This window comes from Cardiocondyla obscurior, linkage group LG05 (genome assembly GCF_019399895.1).
Source record: "Cardiocondyla obscurior isolate alpha-2009 linkage group LG05, Cobs3.1, whole genome shotgun sequence".
NCBI classification, from domain to species: domain Eukaryota; kingdom Metazoa; phylum Arthropoda; class Insecta; order Hymenoptera; family Formicidae; genus Cardiocondyla; species Cardiocondyla obscurior.
The window spans coordinates 3,940,429-3,966,871 of NC_091868.1; the positions used below are offsets into that span (position 1 = coordinate 3,940,429).

At 36.6% G+C, this 26,443-nt stretch overlaps 3 protein-coding genes across 3 annotated transcripts; 2 read left to right on the plus strand and 1 right to left on the minus strand.

The window, feature by feature from the left end:
• Nucleotides 1-33: 33 nt before the first annotated feature.
• On the plus strand, nt 34-2,310 carry LOC139102882 (uncharacterized). The gene is made up of 6 exons (XM_070657059.1): nt 34-298; nt 369-482; nt 598-735; nt 837-1,063; nt 1,145-1,304; nt 1,390-2,310. Exons 1-5 carry the CDS (start codon nt 271-273, stop codon nt 1,292-1,294), a joined length of 657 nt encoding a protein of 218 aa, XP_070513160.1. The 5' UTR covers nt 34-270; the 3' UTR covers nt 1,295-1,304; nt 1,390-2,310.
• Nucleotides 2,311-11,349: 9,039 nt separating this feature from the next.
• LOC139102880 (uncharacterized) lies at nt 11,350-13,203 on the plus strand. Its single transcript, XM_070657056.1, has 4 exons — nt 11,350-11,659; nt 11,731-11,905; nt 11,984-12,213; nt 12,379-13,203. The coding sequence occupies exons 1-4, from the start codon at nt 11,350-11,352 to the stop codon at nt 12,807-12,809; spliced, it is 1,146 nt and encodes a 381-aa protein (XP_070513157.1). The 3' UTR covers nt 12,810-13,203.
• Nucleotides 13,204-13,477: 274 nt separating this feature from the next.
• Nucleotides 13,478-15,603, minus strand: LOC139102877 (putative nuclease HARBI1). The gene is made up of 3 exons (XM_070657052.1): nt 15,082-15,603; nt 14,606-14,955; nt 13,478-14,488 (listed from the first exon to the last, which is right to left on the minus strand). Exons 1-3 carry the CDS (start codon nt 15,432-15,434, stop codon nt 13,848-13,850), a joined length of 1,344 nt encoding a protein of 447 aa, XP_070513153.1. The 5' UTR covers nt 15,435-15,603; the 3' UTR covers nt 13,478-13,847.
• Between the last annotated feature and the right edge of the window lie 10,840 nt (nt 15,604-26,443).

Here is a 26,443-nt window from a genome sequence, read left to right on the forward strand (position 1 = left end):
TATTCACATTAAAAATAAAATAACTATGTTTACATTTTACTTTTATATTTTTTTTTACATAAAATTTTATTCCTCACTCACAAACATTTCGGTAATTATGCATAAAAGGGTCATCCTCTTCGATTTCGATGATCTTGACATATGTTGTAGAGGTCACTTTTCTGAGTGACCTTGACCACTTTTTAGAGGTCGGCCCCTCCCCGTTAAAAAAATATTCACTAAGAAAGTTTCAAAAATATGGCAGGTATTATGGTATTGTGATCAGTATAAATGACTGAAAAACAAATACATGAGCCTAGTAAGTCACATTTTTATTCAACAACGTTATTGCGTTAGAAATAGTATAATACTAAAATTTATATTTACAGATATACTCAAAAATGAAAATGTGCCACATACATCTACTACATCCGATTCTTATTTAAATATGCCAATATGTTCAGAAACAGAGACATCAAATGTATTGGTAATTAATAAAGAAGGTAAAAAACACGTAATTGTAGTTAATAATTTGAATATTTTGTTATACATTAACAATTGTAAAGATTATTCAACAGAACGCTTTAACTTTGTATTTATTGAAATATTAATTTTCAGATTTGTATTTGAATGAAGAAAACTTGGATACATGTGTTGCATCATTTGTTGTAAATGAACAAAATACTCCAAACGTATTAATAGAAAATAGCAAATCTCTTCTTTCGCAGCCTTCAAATGTCTCTGTTAACAACAAAGGTAATTAATGTAACTGAACATTTTTTATTAATTTAAAATTCAGTGAATATTAATTTAAAAATGATTTATTTATGATTATTTTTCTCTTTTATGTGTTCCAGAAACGGATAATTTTCAACGATTTGTAATAAAAAAATTGGTGGCCATTGAATTAAAAATAAATGCTATTGAAAGGCATCAAAAGCTTATTCTGGAAAAACTTCCATTTAATAACAACGAAGACAAAGAAAATATTGACGTATCACACGATTTTTCGTTAAAAAATGAAAACGATCTCCAAGATATGGAAAATAAATTACAAGACAATGAAGTTTACAGAAAACAACTGGTAAGTCCATTACGATTATCTAATAATATCTAAATAATATCTAAAGTTAAAATTTTGTACTAATATTATTTAATATTACAGATTAAACAATTGTCTCGCGTAACATGTCGCGACATAAAGACATCATGTATCCATTTGATGAGAAAAGTATTTTCAAATTATTTAGCAGCAAATTACAGCTGGTATGGAGCCAAAAAGAAAGAAAAATTCTCGCAATTACAAATCTGTTAAGTAATTATGTGTGAGTAAAATTAATTTACTTTGACAATGTACTTTGATTAACATTTATTTATGAGAATTTAAATAAACATTATGTGTTATTGTAGGTGCAATAAGAAGACTACATGATAATGCGACGGACGAAAGTATTTCAAGTCCCATCAAAATATGGTTGGCCCATGCCAAAGAACGTCTGGAGAAAGAAAGAAAATGAAATAAATTAGTCTTTCGATTTACACCAATATCTCCGGTGGGTGCTGGGACTGTCACTTTCGAGTGGCAGAGTCCGCACCGGTGATATTAGTGTAAAACAAATGACTGTTTTGTTGGTTTTGGAAACATTGTTTTGAAAATGGAATAAATTAGTTTTTCGATTTACACCAATATCTCCGGTGGGTGCTGGGACTGTCACTTTCGAGTGGCAGAGTCCGCACCGGTGATATTAGTGTAAAACGAATGATTAGTTTATTCCACTTTTCAGACAAAGTTTTTAAAATTAACAAAGCAGTTAGTTTTATACCAATATCTCCGGTGGGTGCTGGGACTGTCACTTTCGAGTGGCAGAGTCCGCACCGGTGATATTAGTGTAAAACAAACGACTGTTTTGTTGGTTTTGGAAACATTGTTTTGAAAATGGAATAAATTAGTTTTTCGATTTACACCAATATCTCCGGTGGGTGCTAGGACTGTCACTTTCGAGTGGCAGAGTCCGCACCGGTGATATTAGTGTAAAACGAATGATTAGTTTATTCCACTTTTCAGACAAAGTTTTCAAAATTAACAAAGCAGTTGTTAGTTTTATACCAATATCTCCGGTGGGTGCTAGGACTGTCACTTTTGAGTGTCAGAGTCCGCACCGGTGGTATTAATGTAAAACGAACGACTGTTTTGTTCTTCTTTGAGGATTTTGTAATAAAAATGTAACATAAGAATTGTAATAGGATTTTTCGTTATTTATAATTTTAATACATAAAAGAAACAATATAAATGCAATATAAAATTTATAATAAAGTAATATATTCATTAAATTTCAATTTAATTTTATTTAATTCAACCTAACCTAGTAATAAATTAAACCTAACCTAATAAATATACCATGTTATGCATATGTGTGTGTGCGTACATGATATACTGCGTAATTTACTATAGACAATCTATTAACATTCAACAAAGATACGGATGGATATTTTGAGTATATTCTTTTAATCAAAATAGGCGGACATAGAAGCATTCTTATAATGTACTCAGAACATCAAAATACGTATTTCGAATGTTCTGAGAATATACGCAATATACTTATGTGATATTCTTCGAACATTCTGAGTATGCAAATGTGCTATTAGGGTAGTATATACAAAAAGGTATTTAATATAAAAAATATATATAATATAAATAATGTATTTGATTAACATGCTAATAAACATATATATATTTATTTCTGATAAGAATCGGTTAATCTTTTTTTTATAAATACTATGTACTATGTATTTAATTATCAAAAATTTAAACAACGTACTCCGATATGTAATTTACTTTTAAAAATTTTAATTAATGTATTTAATTATATTTAATTACAAACTAAAAAAACCAAACTAAAATAAAAAAAAACAAATTAAAATTCATAATGTGAGACAATAGTTTTTTATTCACATTTGATTATATTACATTTTACTTAAAATTAACATGTAATTAACGAAGTTTTTATAAATAGTATGTATTTAATCATCAACAATTTAATCGTATTCCGATATAAATCGGTTAATCTTTCTTACATTGAAACAGCTAATGTGTAATTAATGAAATTTTTTAATCAATATATTTTTTTAATTTAAAAAATTTAATTGTATCATATTTAATCAAAAAAAGAACAAACTAAAATTAAAAAAAAACAAACTAAAATTAACAATATTAAATAAATAAAAGTTACAAGAACTAGTCACATATCATTTAAATGAAATACGCAGTTATATAAAATTAAAATAAAAAATGCGTAAATTTGTAAAAAAATAAGAAACTAAGTATAAAATAAAATTAATATAAAAGAAAAAAACTAAGTATAAAATAAAATTAATATAAAAGAAAAAAAACTAAGGTATAAAAATTAATTAATTAAAAATGTACATTTTGTAGAGGTTGCCGCGACCTCTTCGTCCACCACGACCTCGCCCGCCACCGCGAGTGTGCATGTTTTGTCCAGCTCGTTTCCAGCGTGGAGCTAAAAAAAATTAATATAAATGTTTTTAATAAAAAATCAAGAAATACGGTAGTACTTCATGCCAAATGCCAAATGTACTTACGTCTATTTAATTTTTGCTCTAAAAGTTCGATCCTTTTTTTTAACTCTGCGTTTTCTTGCGCAAGGGTCGCGACTTCCCCTGCATTCGCCGCGGTTCCGGCTCTTTCTCGATTGATATCGGCGAAGGCTAATTGCTCCTCACGACGAGGAGACGATTGCCTTTGGGCAATCGCCACATCATCGCGAGGAGGAAGTTGTCTTGACGGCCCAGGCTGAACGTCTTCAAAATCCATTTTTCCAAATGATAATCTGTAATATAATATATAATAAAATATAAAATAAAAAACAAAATAAAAAGTAAAATATTAAAAAAATAATAATTACTTACGTAAAAATGACATTTTCGTCGTTTAATATGACGTCTAAAGATTCTATTTCTTCGTTCGTTTTGTTTTGACTTCTTGCCATCTCACTAAGGACTGTTGAAAATTATTAAAAACAGAGTAAACGTATTTTTCAAATTGATATAGATGTCGGTTGTTATTAATCGCATAAAGGCGAGTTTACAATTTTGTAACGCTATTACACTTGCGAACTATTAATACACTACTGCTCGTGCGGAGACATTGGCTGCCGCGTTTGATTGGTTGTCGCTATTGGGCCGTGATCCTCCAATTCGGTGACAGGAACCAACATATAATATCTCAGCTGTAGTTACACTGTAACCATCAGTTACACTGTAAGTTTCAATAAACGGTGACAATACAACGCGTGGAGGCAATCGAAACTTTATGCGATTGTTAAACGGTTAATACAACACGTGGAGGCAATCGAAACTTTATGCGATTGTTAAACGGTGACGAGATCGGCTGCGCCGGGTAAAAGGCAATTCAAGTTGAATTGCCTTTTACCCGGCGCAGCCGATCTCGTCACCGTTTAACAATTTATATGACTCTCTAAAGCGAGTCGACAAGTACTTTCATCGCGGTGGCGGAATTCCGTATATACGCGATATTTGTCGGTGACAATACAACGCGTGGAGGCAATCGAAACTTTATGCGATTGTTAAACGGTGACAATACAACACGTGGAGGCAATCGAAACTTTATGCGATTGTTAAATGCTACCCCAGTGAACATGCATGTCTTAAGATGTCTTAAAGACGTCATTTTTGAGACGTCTTTAAGACTTAACCGAAAGACATCTTTAAGACAATTTTTAGACATGTCGTGAAGACGTCTTAGATAAGACGTCTTAACGACACGTCTGTAAGACAACATTAAGACGACTTTAAGACATTTGAAAAATCCGCGCGATTTGTAAGTCTTATAACCTCAAAAAGTTATCACGATCGTTCGTGCAAACTATCATGTCTGAGGTAAGGAAAAATATATACATATATATATATATATATATATATATAAATAAATGTAAAAATTTATTATGTTACAGGTGAGAATTATTTGAGTGCTGATGTCAATAGAAAGCAGCTATTGAATTGGTCAAAAATTATTACTTCAGGTAAATATTTCATTTTACTAGACATATTTTGGAAATAATCAATACAGAGAATGGATTCAATCTCTCAGTGTCAATATTATGACATTAATGTATTTTATGACATAATATGTATTTTTTAAGTAATTAAACAAATATAAAAACAATATTAATTTCTGTATTTTTTATTGCAATTAAATTAATAATTATTATTAATTATGGGGACGCGTAAAGTTGTCTTAAACACGTCTGAAAGTCGTCTTGCACATGTCTTAAAGACGTCTTAAACATGTCCTAAAAGACGGAATTAAGACTTCTTTAAAACGTCTTAAATGTGTCTTGAAAATGTCCTTTAAGACGTCTGTGAGACATCCTTAAGGCGTCAGAAAACGGGTCGTAAGACGTCTTTAAGACGTCTTATAGACAGTTCTGAAAGATGTCTTGTAAAATTTAAGACGTCTTTAAGACATCTTTAAGACGTCATAATGTTCACTGAGACCATTGTTTCCCTTTCAATTTATAACTCTGCTAAAGTTTTGCGAAACCCCATCTTTATTTCATGTCGCACATCTTAGAAATTAGAGAATGCAGTTTGGTCAATATTATTTATTTCTGTCGCGAGCCGTCGAACAGTGCCTTTACAAAATGCGTTAACATTATTTCTTTATTTATTATACTATTTCACCAGGAATAAAAAAAATACCCGAGTGGAAATTTATTTAACTAATTTAATTGTGCAGCTAGTCATTAGATCGCTTGGATTAAATATATTTTTTTATTAGTAACCAGCTTGGTACTAGTCATAAGTTATAAGAAAGTATTTAAAAAAAAAAAGAAACAAAATTCTTCTTGTCTTTGTCTTGTCTTGAATGTCTAGTATCGGTCGTATAGTTTTTGTCCGGCGTGTACCGTTTATCTAAATAGATGTCTAAACTTTTTTCGCCGAGTACTTTGTTTACTGTTGTTGAACTGACCTAACGCAACTCTCGCTCGACTGCTGAAATCGCCGGGAAAACCGGTTTCTGCCGCCCGCCGCCCGCGCGTCCACCACTTTGCGAACTTAGAACGCGAAGGCTGCTGATCAGATGTTAACACACGCACGCACTCAAACTACTGCAGCGATCGACGGGCCTGGCGCCGAGCGGTCTCGAGCACGGCTTGCAGAAGATTAGCAGTGATTGGAATTTTTTCTCCGAGCAACATCGATGTTGCTGGAGTGGGGGACCACGCACACACGCCGACGTCCTGTCGGTGAGCGCGCCTCGCTCGGCCACGCTCGGTCTCGCTCAACTTGCAGAAGACAGATATATATATGTTCCGTCTTCTTTGCACCGATGCAGCTACGAGTCGTTGCCTACGTCAGCCTACGAGCCTACGACTACGATGAGTGCATACATTGCGTGATGCGGCCCGCGTAAATCGCGGGCACTAAGATACATGTTTCTCTTTGCAAGTTGTATATTAAGGCTCGTCTACACGACAAGGCGTAAGACGACGCAAGAGCGCAGACGCAGGCGTAAGAAGACTGTTCGTGGTCGTAGCAACGCAGCGTATGTGGCGTCATCCTTAGTTCAACAGCGCGTGGCGTCATCCTTAGTCCAACAGCGCAACGAACAACCCAACCAAGTAGATGTGGCGCCATCCGTAACCCAACAACACAGCGGACTACCCTCTATATACCAAATATTCCATGATCCAAGGAACAGACCTGCAAATCAAAAATTTACAATTATTGTCTGGTCAGAAGTCGAACAGTTAACATCTTTTAATTAATTTGTACTTGTTAAATATATATTTTATATCAAAAGCAAACATTGTCATCAACCTCCGATCCAAGATCCCTACAAAATTGGTGACCCCGACGTGATCCTGTCGGAGGTTAGAAAAACTGCATGAAAGTGCCATTCTACAATTATCTACGGGGAACGAAGAAACAGGATCAAACAAAGGAGCTGTCAACGACAGAAACGGAGATGTCACTTCAACATACGCCGCCCTCAGCCGGATCTGATACTACGACGACGACGCGAACAAACCAGCAAGAAAACCCAGTGATGATAATCCAGGAGCCGGACCCCCAGGACGGAACCACAACCTCCGTGGGAGCGGTGCACGTCGCCAAGATTCCCCCGTTCTGGAAGGACAACCCGATTCTATGGTTTCTGCAACTCGAAGCAGCATTTGCCATCAACAGAATCCAGAGCGACGATTCGAAATACAGGTTCGTGATAGTATACCTAGACCAGACAATCCTTCCGATCGTAGCCGATATCTTGCTCAACCCCCCCGAAACCGGGAAATATAATAAACTAAAAGAGCGATTAATCTCTGCCCTCGGCGAATCGACCGCGACCAGAATTCGACGGTTGCTCGGAAGTCATGAAATCGGTGACGAAAAACCATCGGTGTTTCTCCAACGACTCCGTAACCTGGCAAGAGCACAAGCCTCGGATGGAATACTGCGCGCGATATTTTTGGAACAATTGCCAGAAAACGTGCGAACGATCCTCGCGATAAGTGAAATGCAAGACTTGGATAAACTCGCGGCCCAAGCGGATAAAATCGTTGAAATTGCCAAACCTCGGTCAACAACAATTAATGCTATAACACAGCAGCAGCAAACGAGCAACGGACTCGACAACATGACAGATTTGAAGACGGAAATCAATTTCCTAACCAGGGAATTGAGACACAGTCGCCGCCCTCGAAGTACCAGCCGAAACCGGGTTAGCTTCAAAGGAAGATTTCAGAACAAGCCCAGAAGAACGCAGAAAAGGGATTTCTGCTACTACCATAGCAAATTTGGAGAAAAGGCCATCAAATGCGCAGCACCTTGTTCCTGGAAGAAAAACGCACCGGAAAACTAAGATCGCCGTCTCGATTACAGGCGATCGAAGATGGTGTACCGAGAACTCAACGCCTGACAATAACAGATAAGAACGATGGGATTACTTACCTTATCGACACCGGAGCTGACGTATCGGTTCTTCCCAAGAGGTTGGTTCGCGGAACCCTGCATCCAACGAGTTTCAAACTCTTCGCAGCAAACAATACGGCTATCAAAACCTACGGTAGCCAGATACGCATTTTGAACCTCGGACTCAGACGACAATACAGATGGAATTTCATCATAGCGGATGTGCGACATCCGATCATAGGCGCAGATCTCCTGGGACACCACGGATTGTTACCGGACCTGAAACGGCGAAAACTGATCGATGAAAAAACACTCCTCAGCACCAACACTCCGATCAAAACAACAACTGCAACAACAATCGCAACTGTAGACAAAGGGTGTAAGTACGAAAGTCTCCTGAGAAAATACATTGATATTACTCGTCCCACAGCCATCAACCAGCCAACCCACGAAGTATTTCATCATATTGAGACTCATGGACCACCAGTAGCCGAAAGGGCACGCAGACTAGCTCCAGATAGGCTCGCAGCAGCTAAACGAGAATTTGAAGGAATGATGGAACAAGGGATTTGCCGACCATCGTCATCCCAATGGGCCAGCCCTCTCCATATGGTTAAGAAACCGAACGGCAGCTGGAGGGCCTGCGGAGACTACCGCAGACTCAATAACTCCACCGTGCCAGATAAGTACCCACTGCCTCATATACATGACTTCACAAACCACTTGGCGGGATGCAAAATTTTCAGCAAAATAGACTTAGTAAAAGCCTTTTACCAAATTCCAGTAGCCAAAGAAGATGTCTGTAAAACGGCTGTTATAACTCCATTCGGATTATTCGAATTTACTAGAATGCCCTTCGGGCTGAGCAACGCAGCCCAGTCATTCCAAAGATTTATTGATACTATTCTCAGAGGACTGCCGTTCTGCCACGCATACGTGGATGACGTGCTCGTGGCCTCCAAAAACGAAGATGAGCACCGAGCACACTTGGAAGAAATCTTCAAGCGCTTTCGCCAAAATGGACTCTCCATCAACGCAACCAAAAGCGTCTTCGGAAAGCGCGAACTAGAGTACTTGGGATACACAGTGGGCGAACACGGAATCTGCCCCCCCGAGGAGAGAGTGCAAGCTTTAACTAACTTTAAAAAACCTTATACTATAAGTGAATTGCGTAGATACTTAGGCATTGTAAATTTCTATCACAGATTTATCAAAAACGCAGCAACACTGTTGGCACCCCTGAACGAATACCTAAAGGAAGCTCAAAAAGGACCAAAGGCCAATTCATTGGACAGCTGAAGCAGAAAACTCCTTTACTCAAAGTAAACAGCAACTCGCAGAAGCCGCACTTTTGGCGCACCCAATTGACAACGCCAAACTAATACTAAAAACTGACGCTTCTCAGTACGCAATTGGAGGTGTTTTAGAACAACTACAGGAAAAAGAGTGGAAGCCACTAGGTTTCTTTTCCAAAAAACTAAACGAGTCACAACAAAAGTACTCGACTTACGATAGAGAACTCCTCGCCATTTACTCTAGCCTAAAATTCTTTCGACACCAAGTCGAAGGACAAGATTTAACCATACTTACCGACCACAAGCCTCTGCAATACGCGTTCCTCCAATCATCCGATAAGGCATCTGAAAGACAAAGAAAACAATTAGACTACATTAGCCAGATAACTACTAAAATTGAATACGTTACAGGAAACAGCAACGAAGTCGCTGACGCTCTATCAAGGATTGAAAGTGTCGACATGCCAGTCATTATCTCCACCGATGAGATCTACGAGGAACAGCAAAAAGATGAAGAACTCAAAGCAATCCTACGAGGAGAAACTACTCTAAACCTCAAAGAACTTCGCCTGGACAATGGCGACAAAGCAATTTATTGCGACACGACGAATCAAATCCGGGTATACATACCAGCTACACTCAGGAAAAAGGTAATACATACCACACATAACCTCTCTCATCCCAGCGCAAGAGCCACTAAGAAAATGATATCTCGACAATTCGTGTGGCCCAACATGCAGAAGGAAATAAGCTACTGGGTAAAAACATGCCTACCATGTCAAAGAGCGAAAATCGGCAGACACAACACCCGCACTCCAGAGCATATACCAGTTCCAGACGACCGATTCCACCATGTGCACATCGACATCATAGGACCTCTACCTTCAAGCAACGGCTACCGCTACTGCCTCACCATGATCGATCGAACATCTCGCTGGCCTGAAGCAATTCCCATTATGGATACAACATCAAACACTGTGGCAACAGCATTCTTCAACACATGGATTTCACGTTTCGGAGCACCGGCAATCATAACAACAGACAGAGGATCTCAATTCGAAGCAGTATTCTTTCAATCACTCGTCCAAATGACAGGCAGCCACCACATACGAACAACAGCTTACCACCCCGAAGGCAACGGCATGATCGAACGCTGGCATCGAGCACTTAAGACAGCAATAAAATGCCACCAGACACAAAACTGGACGGAAGTCCTTCCAATGATTCTTCTAGGACTCCGAGCCTGCTACAAAGACGACATCAAAGCCTCTGCAGCCGAACTCGTCTATGGAACAACTCTAAAGCTACCTGGCGAATATTTTATATCAGAAGACCCCACAGGATACCCAACCATCCTCGCCGACCAACTTCGAGAGAAAATGCGAAGCATTCGTCCTCTACCATCAGCCCATCACGGAAAACGCAAAGTCTTTACACACGAAGACCTCGACACCTGTACCCACGTCTTCGTTCGAATCGATCGTCCAAGAAGACCACTTGAACCACCATACGAAGGACCGTATCCTGTTATCGACCGACTTTCTACATATCTATATAAAATCAATTTCAAAGGGACTCCAACACAAATCAACATAGACAGACTTAAACCAGCATTTCTGCAACAGGAAGATCAAGAAACAACAGCAAGACCATCAACTTCATCATGTATTAACAATATTAGTCTGTTACAGCTTCAACACAGAATCAATATCCACCAAAAATAATTTCGTGTCCCTCCAAGCGGTCCACTAGAGGGGGAGTGAGATGTGGCGTCATCCTTAGTTCAACAGCGCGTGGCGTCATCCTTAGTCCAACAGCGCAACGAACAACCCAACCAAGTAGATGTGGCGCCATCCGTAACCCAACAACACAGCGGACTACCCTCTATATACCAAATATTCCATGATCCAAGGAACAGACCTGCAAATCAAAAATTTACAATTATTGTCTGGTCAGAAGTCGAACAGTTAACATCTTTTAATTAATTTGTACTTGTTAAATATATATTTTATATCAAAAGCAAACATTGTCATCAACCTCCGATCCAAGATCCCTACACGTAACGGCGCAATGGAAATAAATTATTTTTATTTCTTGCGCTTACGCTCACGTTACGCCGGCTATGGCGGCTATCATAAGTTACGTAGTCACGTGTTTTTTGTGCTTGCATTACCGACTTTTTATCTTGAATAATAAAATAGATTTTAAAAATATGATTGAAGAAAATTGCGAAAGTGAAATATATGGTGAAACTGATTACGGAATAAGCAACAATGTGACAGAAGAACGTGCAATGTACATCCGTACATTTATTCAAATTGTATATGCGAATGCGGAACTTTATATTAAAAAATGTAAGGGATATAGTAAGAATCATGATAAATCCCTCACATGGGCATGCATAGGAAAAAGAATGACTCCAGCACTTACTGGCAAGTAAATTTTAGTCATGCTTATAGGTTAGAAACTTGTTTTGTTACTAATAAGAAAATATTTATTTTAGGACTGGAAGCAGAAAAACTATTTCATCGTCTACGTGAAAAGTTTGGAAAGGAAAGAAAGAAGATCAGAATGTCATTACCAAAATCAGGAGCAGGAACTGAAACGTCTACCTATCAATCCAATTGGATCTTTTATAACGATCTTCTATTCCTTACGGATCATATTATAGCTCGACAGTACGTACATACATGCATGGTAATTGAATTTAATCTAAAGTTACATGATACTATAAAGTGATACATAATTTTTCACAGCACAACTTCAAATTTTCAACGGTGTGCTGTTCGCTCTCATTCTATAACTGTTCAATCTCAATCACCTATTGTTCAAGATGGACTAGAATATAAAAATTTAGCTACATCATCTTTAAATAAATCAAATTCTTCTGTTTCTTCGTCTACTATTCCATTGAACAAGCAATCTCAACTTTCACCTGTTGAATTAAACCTAGATCACAATTTGTATTGCTTTTCTCCTACTTCCAGTAAGTTTAATACATTTTTTCTTTAATTAAAAATTATTAAATAAAAGAATCTAGATCAATCATGTTAAATACACAAATTTTACTTCTATTTGTTAAATTATTATACATATTATTTTATATCATATGATATAATTTCACTAAAAACGATTATTTATTGTTGTATAGGTATAGATGTAGAAATAACTAATACAGATGGAACTAGTACATCATGTAAGTCAGAAGGAGAGCAATATACAAGTGAGGAATCAAAAGGTTCTTCACCAGCAATTTGGAAAACTATGGCAGCTTCTATTAAGCCGACCAAAACAGTGCCTTTAACGGATCCTATTAAGAAAAGAAAACGAGATTCTGAGAAGACAAGTGACATGCTTTCTCATTCATCAAAAAATGTTTCATTACTAGCTGCATCTCTAAGTTCAGCTCTTGAAAGATTTGGACAATCTCAACCACTGCAGCCAGCACCTCGTCCTAATATATATTCAGATGTAGAAACAATGTTAGGTCCCATAGCGGTTGCGCTTAGCAAAGTAGATGAGAAAGAACAAGTGTCATGTGTCATGGATATGTTGGCAGTTGTTAAAAGATATATTAAGTAACTTTCATAATGTTATGAATATAAAGTTCGTCTTCTGTGATTAAGTCTATTTGACGCTACAAATGCTTTAAAATGTTTGATTAACCAATTAAAATAATTTTACAAATAAAATAAATAAAAGAAATACTTTAAACCGTTTGTAATGTCAAGTAGACTATTGCCTAAATGAGCGTTGATTTAATGCAATAATAATCTAATATAATTTTATTTTTAAATGCTAAAGGAACAAACCAAGATTAAAATATATATTTAATTTAATTTAAATTTAAATAATTTATTTTTTAAAAAATGTAATAAAATGTTTTTTATGCATGTTAATTTTTTAATTTGATTATATTAGTAGAAAGAACATTTTCTTTTTATTTTGATTGTCGTGATAAATACCGAAGTATTTTCTACTTATATTATTCGAATATATTTATTTTTTAATACTACTGTTACCGTAGTATGTTACTATATTACATATATTATTTGTGTTAATATAGTTCTAAGTTTAATTATATTGAGAAAGACTGATTTTTTATTATTTGCGTATCCAGAAATAATACTTGTCTAGAAAGTTTTGTCTTTGATGTACCTTTAATATCCCAATTATTCAACATTTTATAATGTAGAAATTATAGATTTAATAGGCATATTGTTTTTATACAAAGAGTTCAATTTATTAATAAAAATAATGATAAAAGACTTCTTATACACGTTTTTTATTAATTACCTTTACAATTAAACCTTTACAAACATGTTATAATTATATATATATATATATATATATATATTTTTCAACTTACAATTAGTATATATATTATACATACATATAAATTAAATTAATGTGTAATGATTACTATATGTATTTAATATATACAGTTTGTTTTAAAATATTTGAATATAATAATTGTAACCCTGAGATAATGAACAAATATATATATATATAACATCTTTCTCCAGTAAAACAAAATTGTCTTTTAACTCTTAGTAATAATTAATTTAATGTAAGTAAAATAATTTTTAAGCAAACACACATCAATATTATTTTTTACTATTATCGAGTTAAAGTCAAACGAGCACCTCGAAATATTCGCTCGAATTGCCATGGTGCCTGAGCTGTACCTATGTCTGAGGCTAGGTATTCAGCAAGGTATTCTCTTATATCATTCGCTACAGAAGCTGCCCTATTGGCTCCTACTCTACGAAGTCTTTGAAAATAATTTTCTGTTATTTCAATAGTTTTCCAAGTACTTGTCTGAATATTGCCATCTTCTAATTCTAATTCTAATTGAACAGAATTTAAATACCCACTATTTTTATTGTCAATTAACATGTTATGCAGACACACTAAGGCTTTGATAATGTTTTCCGCTTTGTCTACAGAACACATTAGAGGGGAATTTAAAACTTGCCACTGCATTGTTAATATACCAAAAGCATTTTCTACTACACGTCGTGCTCGAGATAGACGATAATTAAAAATTCGCTGCTTATCTGACAGTCTCTGCTGCATCCTTCCAGGAAAAGGACGCATAAGGTATTTTTTTAAAGGAAAGGCTTCGTCACCTACAAGAAAGTATGGGATAGGAATATCACTTCCAGGAAGAGGTTTATCTGGAGGTAAATCCACTTCATCATGATTCAAAGCTTGTCCAAAATCAGAGTTTGACCAAACTCCACCATCACTCATAGATCCTAAAACATAAATAAACATAAATCTTAAAACAAATAATATATGTATATATATATTACAATTGCAACAAAACTTCTCAAATTTGATATTTTAAATACTGTTAATATTAGCAAACACACCATACTGTCCAACATCCACCCAAGTGAATTTATAACAGGCATCTACTGCTGCTAAGAGAACAACACTAAAAAATCCTTTGTAATTATAAAATTCACTGCCTGACATAGGCGGTGCTTTAATGCGCATGTGTCTTCCGTCAATAGCACCAATACAATTAGGAAATTGCCAATGATCAAAAAATTGTGCAGCAATTCGCTTAAAATCGTTCCTTGTCAATTGAGGCAAGTAAATAGGCTGCAGCTTTTCCCATATTGCCTTGCAAGTTTCTTTAATAACCTGATGTATTGTACTCTTCCCAACACGGAACTTATCATGAAGACTTTGAATAGTTCCTCCTTGAGCAAGAAACCTATACAGAAGAAATTACACAATATTTACATACATGTAAAGGCACAATAAAAATTTCGTATATAATATCATAAACAATGAGTATGAATAATCGACTATAATTATACATTTATAGATCTATACTTACATTAATGTCATTCCAAGTCTTAGTTTCGATGGCAGAGGTAATCTCATCACAGTTGTCTGTTTTTCAAGCAATGGCTTTATGACATTATGTAAAAACTCAAATTGTTCTGGCCACATACGAAAATTAGCAAAAAATTCTTCATGGTCTGTTAACTGAATTTCTAAAATAAGATTATGATAAAATCCTTGCTGTTCTCTTCGTCGATTCACAGGTCGTATCCACCATCTTCTTCGTCCTTTACCGCGTCCACGATGTCTTTGAATATTTAGTAGCAAAAGTTGATGATGATAAAGCACAATATATACTCCCATGCACAACAGAAGAATAAAAAATTTTTCTTCTTCAGGTCTCATAATAATTATTCAAAATTATGAATATCTTTTTCACAACAGTTTGCGCGCCTGCTCATGCATGCGTTGCGCCGTTGCGTATTTCCGTGTAGACAAACACTGCGTAGACTTCTTACGCCTGCGCTTGAGCCTGCGCTTGCGCACTTGCGCTGCGCTTTTACGCCTCGTCGTGTAGATGAGCCTTTAGAATACGATGTGGTCTTTCGCACTACCCAGGTGGTGCAACTTACAGTGCGTTAGGTTTTGTAACGTGGACCTTCGCCGGTAGCCATATATTACCACATTTCTTAATATCTTTACCAATTTTAAATTGTTTAACACGCAAAGTGTTTGACAAATTTAATATTAAATTGTTAATAAATAAACTGTCTAACACGCAAAGTGTTCAACAGATTGCGTATACTATATGTCGGAAGGATAATTTTTACGGGAGTAAATGAAAAAGAAAAGCGGCAATATTAGTTATTTAAATTTTTATTTTAATTAGAAATATTATAAAAAAATTGAAATATAACTAGGTGTCCGCCCCGGCCTCAGCCACAATTTATTTATTAACAAATTAATATTAAATTGTTAATAAATAATCTGTGGTCGAGGCCGAGGCGGTAGACGAGACCGGGGCGGACACCTAGTTAAATATCAATTTTGTAATAATTTTTTTTTTTTAATAAAAATTTAAATAACTAATATAGCCTCTCTTCCTTTTTATTCACTTCCATAAAAAATTATCCTTTCTACATATAGCATATGCAATCTATTGGACACTTTGCGTGTTGGACAGTTAATTTATTAACAATTTAATATTAAGTTTGTCGGACACTTTGCGTGTTGGACAATTTACAAATGGTAAAGATATTAAAAATATGGTATGATATAGCTATCGGCGAAGGTCCACGTGGACCTTCGCCGGTAGCTATATTATACGTACGTTAAAAAACCTAACGCACTGTAAGTTGCACCTCCTGGGTAGTGCGGAAGACCACATCGTATTCTAATATACAAAGAAACATGTATCTTAGTGCCTGCGATTCACGCGGGCCGCATCGCGCGATGTGTGCATTTATCGTAGTCGTAGGCTCGTAGGCTGACGTAGGCAACGACTCGTAGCTGCATCGGTGCAAAGAAGACGGAACATATATATATCTGTCCTCTTTTGTAAGCCGAGCGAGGCGCGCTCACCGACAGGACGCCGGCGTGCATGCGTAGTCCCCCACTCCAGCAACATCGATGTTGCTCGGAGCTAAAATTCCCATCACTGATTGAATTGCCTTTTACCCGGTGCAGCCGATCTCGTCACCGTTTAACAACCGCATAAAGTTTTGATTGCCTCCACGTGTTGTATTGTCACCGTTTAATAATCGCATAAAGTTTCGATTGCCTCCACGCGTTGTATTGTCACCGACAAATATCGCGTATATACGGAATTCCGCCACCGCGATGAAAGTACTTGTCGACTCGCTTTAGAGAGTCATATAAATAAACAGCATGTTTTTTCCACTTTGTTGCGCCAGTTGTTATGCACACTTTGCTACCATTGTTTCCCTTTCAATTTATAACTCTGCTAAGGTTTTGCGAAACCCCATCTTTATTTCATGTCGCACATCTTAGAAATTAGAGAATGCAGTTTGGTCAATATTATTTATTTCTGTCGCGAACCGTCGAACAGTGCCTTTACAAAATGCGTTAACATTACCTCTTTATTTATTATACTATTTCACCAGGAATAAAAAAAATACCCGAGTGGAAATTTATTTAACTAATTTAATTGTGCAGCTAGTCATTAGATCGCTTGGATTAAATATATTTTTTTATTAGTAACCAGCTTGGTACTAGTCATAAGTTATAAGAAAGTATTTAAAAAAAAAAAGAAACAAAATTCTTCTTGTCTTTGTCTTGTCTTGAATGTCTAGTATCAGTCGTATAGTTTTTGTCCGGCGTGTACCGTTTATCTAAATAGATGTCTAAACTTTTTTCGCCGAGTACTTTGTTTACTGTTGTTGAGCTGACCATACGCAACTCTCGTTCGACTGCTGAAATCGCCGGGAAAACCGGTTCCTGCCGCCCGCCGCCCGCGCGTCCTCCACTTTGCGAACTTAGAACGCGAAGGCTGCTGATCAGATGTTAACACACGCACGCACTCAAACTACTGCAGCGATCGACGGGCCTGGCGCCGAGCGGTTTCGGCAGTCGAGCACGTGTTACTAACAGACTGTAACTGTTATAGAGTGATGGTAGCAACGTCACTGTATATCTGTAAGATCTACATTTCTTACAGGTTTTTACTTCGTGAGAAATTTTTCTCCGCTCTCTCTCTCTCTCTCTCTCTCTCTCTCTCTCTCTCTCTCTCTCTCTCTCTCTCTCTCTCTCTCTCTCTCTCTCTCTCTCTCTCTCTCTCTCTCTCTCTCTCTCTCTCTCTCTCTCTCTCTCTCTCTCTCTCTCTCTCTCTCTCTCTCTCTCTCTCTCTCTCTCTCTCTCTCTCTCTCTCTCTCTCTCTCTCTCTCTCTCTCTCTCTCTCTCTCTCTCTCCCTCTCTCCTCTCTCCTCTCCTCTCCTCTCTCTCTCTCCCTCCCTCCCTTTCTCCCTCCCTTTCCCTCTCTCCCTCTCCTTTCTCTCTCTCTCTCTTCTCTCTCTCTCTCTCTCTTTTTTTCAAAATAGGCTGCTGTGCGCCAAAGAACATAAGCGGCTGTGCGCTAAAAACATAAGCGGCTGTGCGCTAAAAAACATAGGCTTCTTTTTTTTTTCTTCAAAGTAATGTGAAAGAACATAGGCTGAAAAGCGCCAAAAACATAAGCTGCTCTTTTGCCAAACAACATAGGCTGCTCCTGCGCCAAACAATATAAGCTGCTTCTGTGCCAAATAACATATATATAAGTTACTCCTGCGCCAAAAATCATAGGCTGCTTCTGTACCAAAATTTAAATACTGATTAATAATTTAAATAACATGAATTCAAAATTGCAAAAAGTCATTTTACAGCTTAAAGAAAAAAATAAAATCGTTCAAGGAGAATGATTAAGTGATGTCCACATGGATCATTTTAACAATCTATTAGAAAATTATTCAGATTATAAACCTGTTTCGACATGGCGGATACAATTACCAGAGACAATAAATGCTGTTCCGCCAAATAAAAAACATATACAAATATTATATAGCCCACAACATTGGGTATGTAGTTATTACGATACAAAACGTATCTTTATCTATGATTTGTTTAATTCTAAAAGCGTACATGAAAATCATTTAACAATGTTGACAAGGTTATTTCCAACATATAATTTAAAAAAAAAAATTCAATTACATTTCCTAGTGTTCAACGACAGCCAAACTGCAACGATTGCGGTGTTTTTGCTATAGCTTTTGCTGTGTTGTTATTATTTAATATAAAACCCGAAAAAGTAAAATATGATTGTAGTAAAATGCGTCCGCATTTAATAAAGATTTTAGAGTCTAATGTGATAGAGCATTTTCCACAAGATTTAAAAAATGGCATTCTTCAGAAGGTACTGCCATTAGCAGTAATTAGAATAAGAGAGGCTGATGCGGACCGTAAACGTATTAAACGTCAGGTGGAAATAAAAGCAAATTTATCTGAAATTAAATTTGATAAGAAACGTACACGAGAGGAAGACGATCTTGAAAATTATCGCTCTAAAAAACGACAAAAGTATCAAGAAAATAGAGAACGTAATTGTGCTAAAAAACGGTACTTGTATCACAAAAATGTAGAAAATAATCGTGCTAAAAAGAGACAACGATATGATAAGAATCTACAAGATAATCGTACTAAACAGTTAGAACGATATTACAGGAGAAAAACATTTGTGTCTGAATTTATAATGAAAAAGAACAATACTGCTAAAGAAATTACTAAAAAATATGTAAAATTTAGATCCACCAAGTTTTTAAAAATTCATTATTCTTTTGAGACCAGTGTAAAAAATATTTTACTCAACCAAAATGTTACAAATAGTAATAAATGTCATATTGAAACACGATTGGAAGCAGAAAAAATCGTACGATGGTGTTTCAATATTAGAGATAGTTATGTTCGTAATATGTATAAAATGTTAGCTAAGCTAAAAAATAGATCAGAAACATGTTTAACTGTTGCTGCGGAATATATTACAGTTAATGATAAGTTAACTGCATTTTGTGGTATATCTAGACATACAGCTTCGTCCGAAAATTATTTCGTTGATTCGACGTATCATAATATTAATTCATCCAAAGTTAATGTAACGGAACCTTTAATGTTAAATACAAAAAGGCAAATTGTTAAGACGTTATCTTTGATAAAAGCTCGAGCAAAAAAATCATGGTCATGCAGTACTTTATGTAAAGTTAATGATCCGCTTTTAATCGAACGATATCAAAAATTGCTAGAAGCTATAAATAAAAGTACTTTGAGAAAAATTCCAGAATTAATGCAAAAAATTCATGAATGCACTACAACAATTTTTGATAAGAATTTAGAAAATGCTAAGAAGGGTCACGCACATAGCTGTTACATTAATTTAAACCTTTGTAAAGCTATGTTTATCCCAGTTCAATTATTATCACCGCATTTTCCAAAAGTGAGATATATTAGACGTTTAATTTATGTACTTTATAGCTTTTATAAAAAAATGTTACAGTTGGACGAAGCATTAACTTGTGGTGAAGTTGATAAACTAAAGAAAATTATAAGTTCAGTACAAGAAAAAGCAGATATGTACAAGCATCAGCAAACTGATATAATCATGAGCGATGATGATATTATTTTTAAATATCAAAATGCGTTTAAAGCTTTAAAGAAACGTTCTCTTGATACACCACGATATATTTGTATATCGTGTGAAAGACTTTGTTACAAGAGAAATATTTCTAAAGTTAATAATAAAATTCAAACACGTAGAAATAATTCAATTTGGAATGATTTAATGACATATATAGAGAAAGAAAAAATTAATTCTGAATACATATGTCGTTATTGTGATAAAAAATTTCGTAGTGATTTGTTGCATCCTTATTGCATTCTAAATAATTTACTTGCAAATAATGTACCCGAGTGTATATCGTCTCTTAACGAATTTGAGAAAATACTCATACAGAGAGCTAAAGCTTTTCAGACTGTGGTGAAAATGGGAACAGTTTTTCATAAAGTTATTCCTGAAAGACAAAAAATACAAAAGGTTAAAGGTTCAACTTTTTATTTACCACTTCCTCTAGAAGAAACTTTTAATAAATTATGTGCAAAAACTGATCCGATAAATTTAAATTCCGAATTGTGTATTTTAGTTCGAAGTATTCCAACTAAGTCAAAAGTTATTTGGGAAGATTTAGTAAATTTAAGAAAAATATATCAAGCTTTAAAATGGCTGACAGAACGTAACTTTTTATATTCTGGCATCGTATTGCTTGATACTCATAATCAATTAAATTTAGGAAATTTTAATAATGTGAAATTTTATGTTGAAGAAACAGAAAATAATACAGAAGCTTTATTTAATGAAGAATGTAAATTGTTAAATGATTTAAATTTACGAACGCAAGAGATGAAAAATTGTCTAGAAAATAAATTACCTCAGCACAAGGCTATGTTAACTCAAAAAGATGACAGTGACAGTTACTACGAACAATATACTATATATCCATTATATGAAAAAAAAGAAAATAAAACTGCTACTGCTTTATATCAAATGTTAAAAATTCAAAATGTTCCTTTGGATAATCGTGAAAAGAATTTGGATTTGATGTGTTTTCCAGATGTAGTGATTTTTTGTTAGGTGAGTAGTAATTAGAGATCAAAATTCGATATATATATATTGTGTCAGGCGACACTGTCTTTATTTCGTATCGAAGAGAATAACTGACTCTTTTTTGTCCGCACCGTCTATTTATACATTTCGCGGTTTTTAGAATAATTCGGCGCTTTCTAGAGTTCCATGACCCTTCGCTTTATTTACTGTAGGAGCTGAGTCATATTTGTTTCGACGGTGCCTATTTTCTCGCGTTGTTTTTATTATCGGCTAATACATTCGGAATATAATGCGGTGCGTCTTTTACAAAAATTTTACCGGACTTTTATAATTTTAATTCTACATTCGGCCATTTCTGACCTAAAATCTGTCCTCAGATTTCGCTTTGATCGCAGTTATTGATATCGAAATCGTCGTTTACATAGTCATCGTCTTCTACCCATGGCTTCATATGATCGACAGCCGTTAACGTCTCGTTCGGTCCTTCGTGCTCGCCTACTTTTCTAACAATGTATCGCTCGTTACGGAGAGCTTTTATTATTTGATACGGCTCTAAGAATTTTACGGCGCACTTTAACCCTGGACCGCTTTGTGTTCTTTTAATCGCTACCAGGTCGTCTTCGCTATATTTCCTCGCTTTCTTTCGACGTTTATTATAATTCCGCTTGTTTTCTTCTTGTGTTCGCATTATACATTTTCGCGCTTGTTCCCTTATCTCATCTCGACCAACCTCGAACATCGCCTCCATTTTTTCTTCAATCAATTCTCTTAATTGAGGATTATTTTTTAGTCTCATATGTGTTCCAAACATTAATTGAAAAGGAGTTTTGCCCGTACTCCGACTCGGTACCGCGTTTAAGTATTGCTGAGTTTGATTTAAATATTTATACCATTCGTCAGGTTTCGGAGCGGTCAATTTAGTTAATACCGGTATTAAAGTGCGGTTTATCCGTTCCACCTGACCGTTAGCTCGAGGAACTCCCGTCGTAATTAGCACGTGCTCGATATTCTCTTTTTTACAATAGTCGCGGAATTCGTTAGAAGTGAACGCGGTTCCTCGATCCGAGATTATTCTTCTCGGGTTTCCGAAATTTACCGCGAGTTTACTCAATTTGTCCACGGCCTCCGACGTACCGGTCGATCGCGTTCCAAAAAGCCAGACATACTTCGAGAATGCATCTACCACAACGAAAATATGCCGATAACTTTTTTTCGTTGAAGGAAGCGGTCCTAGGTGGTCGATATGATACGTTTCGAGAGGTGTATGACCCTTAGGTATAGGATTTAAGTACCCGTCTAATTTACCCGTTTTTCTGTTTGCCAAAATGCAATCCACGCAATTTCGGATAACAATTTCGATCACGTTGCGCATATTTGGGAACCAGTAGTTTTGTCTAATTATTGCTTCGGTTTTTTCGATCGCAAAGTGACCATTTTCATGCGCTTGCCGAACTATTTGCGTTTGTAATCGTTTCGGCACGACGAGTTGGAAGTCGCCTTTATTTTCCCTATACAATAGTTCTTTTCGCACGATATAGCCGTCGTTTTTTTTCGATTCCGCCAGTAAATACATGTTTTGCAAACTCGCGTCTTCCTTTTGCGCCTTTCGAATTCTCGCGATCATGCCGTCCTCTGAATCGCTATTTATCAACATGATATTCGGTAATGGGTTTCGACTCAAGGTATCAACGTGGATCATACTTTTGCCCGGGCGGTGTACAATCGAATAATTAAATTCTTCCAACAACAATGCCCATCTGGCAACGCGAACGCATAAATTTTTTTTGGTCATCGTTAAGGCAAACGCTTGGCAATCTGTCACGATTTTAAAATTAATCCCTAGCAAGTACACTCTAAATTTTCGCAGTGCCTTTATTATTGCTAACGTTTCTAATTCGTAGCTGGTATACTTCGCTTCAACCTCTGTTGTTTTTCCGCTCGCGTAATATATCGGGTGTAGGGCGCCGTCGTCATTACATCTTTGAAGTAAAATAGCACTGAAGCCATGCACTGATGCGTCCGTATGCAATTCAGTTTCTGCCTTCGGTCGATACAATTTTAATAGCGGTTTCTCACTTAATATTAATTTTAGTTTATTAAATGCCTCTCTCTCCCTCGCTCCGAATTCGAATTTTACGTTTGCTCTCAATAAGTTACTTAGCGGTCTGGCAATCGACGCGTAATTTTTAATAAACTTGCGAAAATACCCAGTCAATCCTAAAAAACTTTGAATTTGCTTCACGTTTGTTGGTTGCGGAAATTTCATCACGGCCTCCGTTTTATGCTCGCTCGGTCGCGTTGAGCCGTTCTCGATAATAAGTCCCAAAAATTCTACCTTCGTTTGCAATAATTTACACTTTTTCCAATTGATGTCCAGTCCAAACTTCTCGGCTACGTCTAAAACCTTTCTTAGACTCGATAACGCGGTTTCATAATCTACAGACGGAATGATCAAATCGTCCATATAAGTTAACACTGTACCGTCTCGAATTAATTCCCGAAAGATCTGGTTGATGAATCTTTGGAAAACGGCCGGTGAATTGCACAAACCGAAAGGTGCGTAGAGAAATTCGTACTGGCCATCGGGAACTACAAAAGATGTGTATTTTCTACTTTCTCTTGCCACCGGGACGTGGAAAAATCCGTTTTTCAGATCGATAGTGCTAAATATTGTTGCCCCTTGCAATGCGTCTAACTGATCCTCGATTAACGGAAGCGGATAGCGATCATTAATTATTTTTTTATTTAGTTGTCGGTAATCGACGCACAGCCGTGTTCCACCCGTTTTTTTTTTTACTAGGACCACCGGACTCGCATACTCTGAAAACGAAGGTTGAATAATACCCGTACTCAACCATTCATTTATATGTGCGCTGACCTCTTCCTTTTCCGACGGAGAAAGACGCCTAGGCCTTTGATAAACTATTTCGTCGTCGCGAAGCGTGATGGTCATCTCGTAATTAATTTTACATTTTCGCTCTGGTTTATAACTTCCTATCATTTTATCTATTTCGTTTTTTCTTTCAATCGTCAAGTGAGATAAATCGACGCCTATATTTTCATTCTGTAGCTCGATTTTTAATATTTCTGGCACATCGTTTGTCACCTGGGCCTTCGCGCGAGGCTTGCGAATCGAAATCTTTCCCTCCTCGATATACAAATTTACTGTATTTATTAAGTCGGCGCCCAAAAGTAACTCGCATCGCAAAAGATTGTCCGGCACCACCGATAAATTAGTCAAATACCGTTCGTTGTCTATTTTTAATTCGATCTCGAACCGTCCTTTTGTTTTAAAATTCTGCGCGCCTATACCACGAAACGTCATTTCTTGTCGAGTTAATTCCGGTGATCCTATCTTAACATATTGTCTCTCGGGGATCAAGGATAGATCACTCCCCGTATCGATTAACGCTACTAGATTTTCGTTACCGATCTCTACGCTTTTCAAATATTTCGGACTTGATCTCGCGGCGGCGCAAATATTTTTAATCTCGTTGGTTTTAGTTTTTCTTTTTTCACAATTGGCCGCAATATGACCGAACTCGCTACATTCGTAACACCGTGTACCTTTCGCTTTAAATTTACAGACCGTTGCATGATGTCCCAGTGCTCCGCAGTTGTGGCATCTCACGTCCCGCGTCCTTCTCGAATCATCCCTCTCATTGCGTTTCGGCATGCGTTGTTCTACCTTATTTCTCTGCGGCTCGGGCGGCAGTTTTTCTCGCAGTGACACCCGCTCAAACGCCTCAAGTAACGCCTTCCTCGTTTTGATCCGCTGCACTCGTGCCTGGTCTCGTAAGGCTGAGTCCGGAATCCCCTCGATAATATATTCGACTAACTCGTCTTCTTCAATCTTGATGCGGTTCCCCAAAATAACCTTTTGGTGCAGGTATTCGTTAAAGGATTCCTCTTTAGTCCAGATGCGCTGCTCGAATTGCTTCCGCATATGCACCTTTCCCATCGTATGAAAGAACATATTTTTTAACTCCGAAAGCAATTCTTCCACGTCAATTTCGGTATACTTTGGGTCAGAATGGAACCATTCCTGCGCTTTGTTCTTCAAACGCGCTCCGATCAAGATTTTTGTCAAGTCTTCTGTTAGATTGTATGCACTTCTAAGGGATCTGACTCGTTTTTCCCACGCTTCAAATGTGCTGCTATCGCCCTCGAAATATCCTAATAGACCGGCGATCGCATTAATGTTTGTCACACTTGACTCGTGTGAAGTCGCTGGGCTTCTCGTCGTTCTATCATTCTCCTGGGCGTTTCCGTTTTCGTTCGTTTCTCGTGTGCGTCTCAATAATTCGTTTTCTCTTCGCATTAAATGCAATTCTCGCTCCATTAGCCGTTTTTCTCTGCGACAGAGCTCCATTTCCCGACGCATATACTCGACGTCGACACAGTCCGCACCTGATTCGGTCATGATTTCGTCATCCTGGCGCGATTCCTCCACTTCGTTTGACACACTTGGGACCCACTTGCCCGCTGGATCCTTCTCAAACAACCTGGCTATGAGTTCGTTTTTTACGCCAGTTGTCGACAGTCCCATTTCTCGCAAAATGTCTTTCAACTGGTTCACTGTCAAATTATTCGCGTTCTTCTCGATACTCGTCATTTTATTCTCTTCGTTTTCGTAATTCGTTAATCGTTATTCGTTATTCGTTATTCGTTATTCGTTAACTTCGTAATTAGATATTCGTTAATGTCGTATTTTTCGAGTCTCGTGCCACTCACCATACACTCTTCGTATTGTCGCCTGAGTTCGTTAATTAGATTCTGCAGCTTCATATCCCGGCTGAGCCCCCATTTTGTAGTGATTTTTTGTTAGGTGAGTAGTAATTAGAGATCAAAATTCAATATATATATATTGTGTCAGGCGACACTGTCTTTATTTCGTATCGAAGAGAATAACTGACTCTTTTTTGTCCGCACCGTCTATTTATACATTTCGCGGTTTTTAGAATAATTCGGCGCTTTCTAGAGTTCCATGACCCTTCGCTTTATTTACTGTAGGAGCTGAGTCATATTTGTTTCGACGGTGCCTATTTTCTCGCGTTGTTTTTATTATCGGCTAATACATTCGGAATATAATGCGGTGCGTCTTTTACAAAAATTTTACCGGACTTTTATAATTTTAATTCTACACAGATTTATATCCATTCGGTAAAAATGGTCAATATGATGAAGAAAGGCCGATCAAACTTCAAGAGCATGAATATATTAAATGTCGTTTGACGTCTAAGTATCCACAATTTAGATTGAATCAACAGTA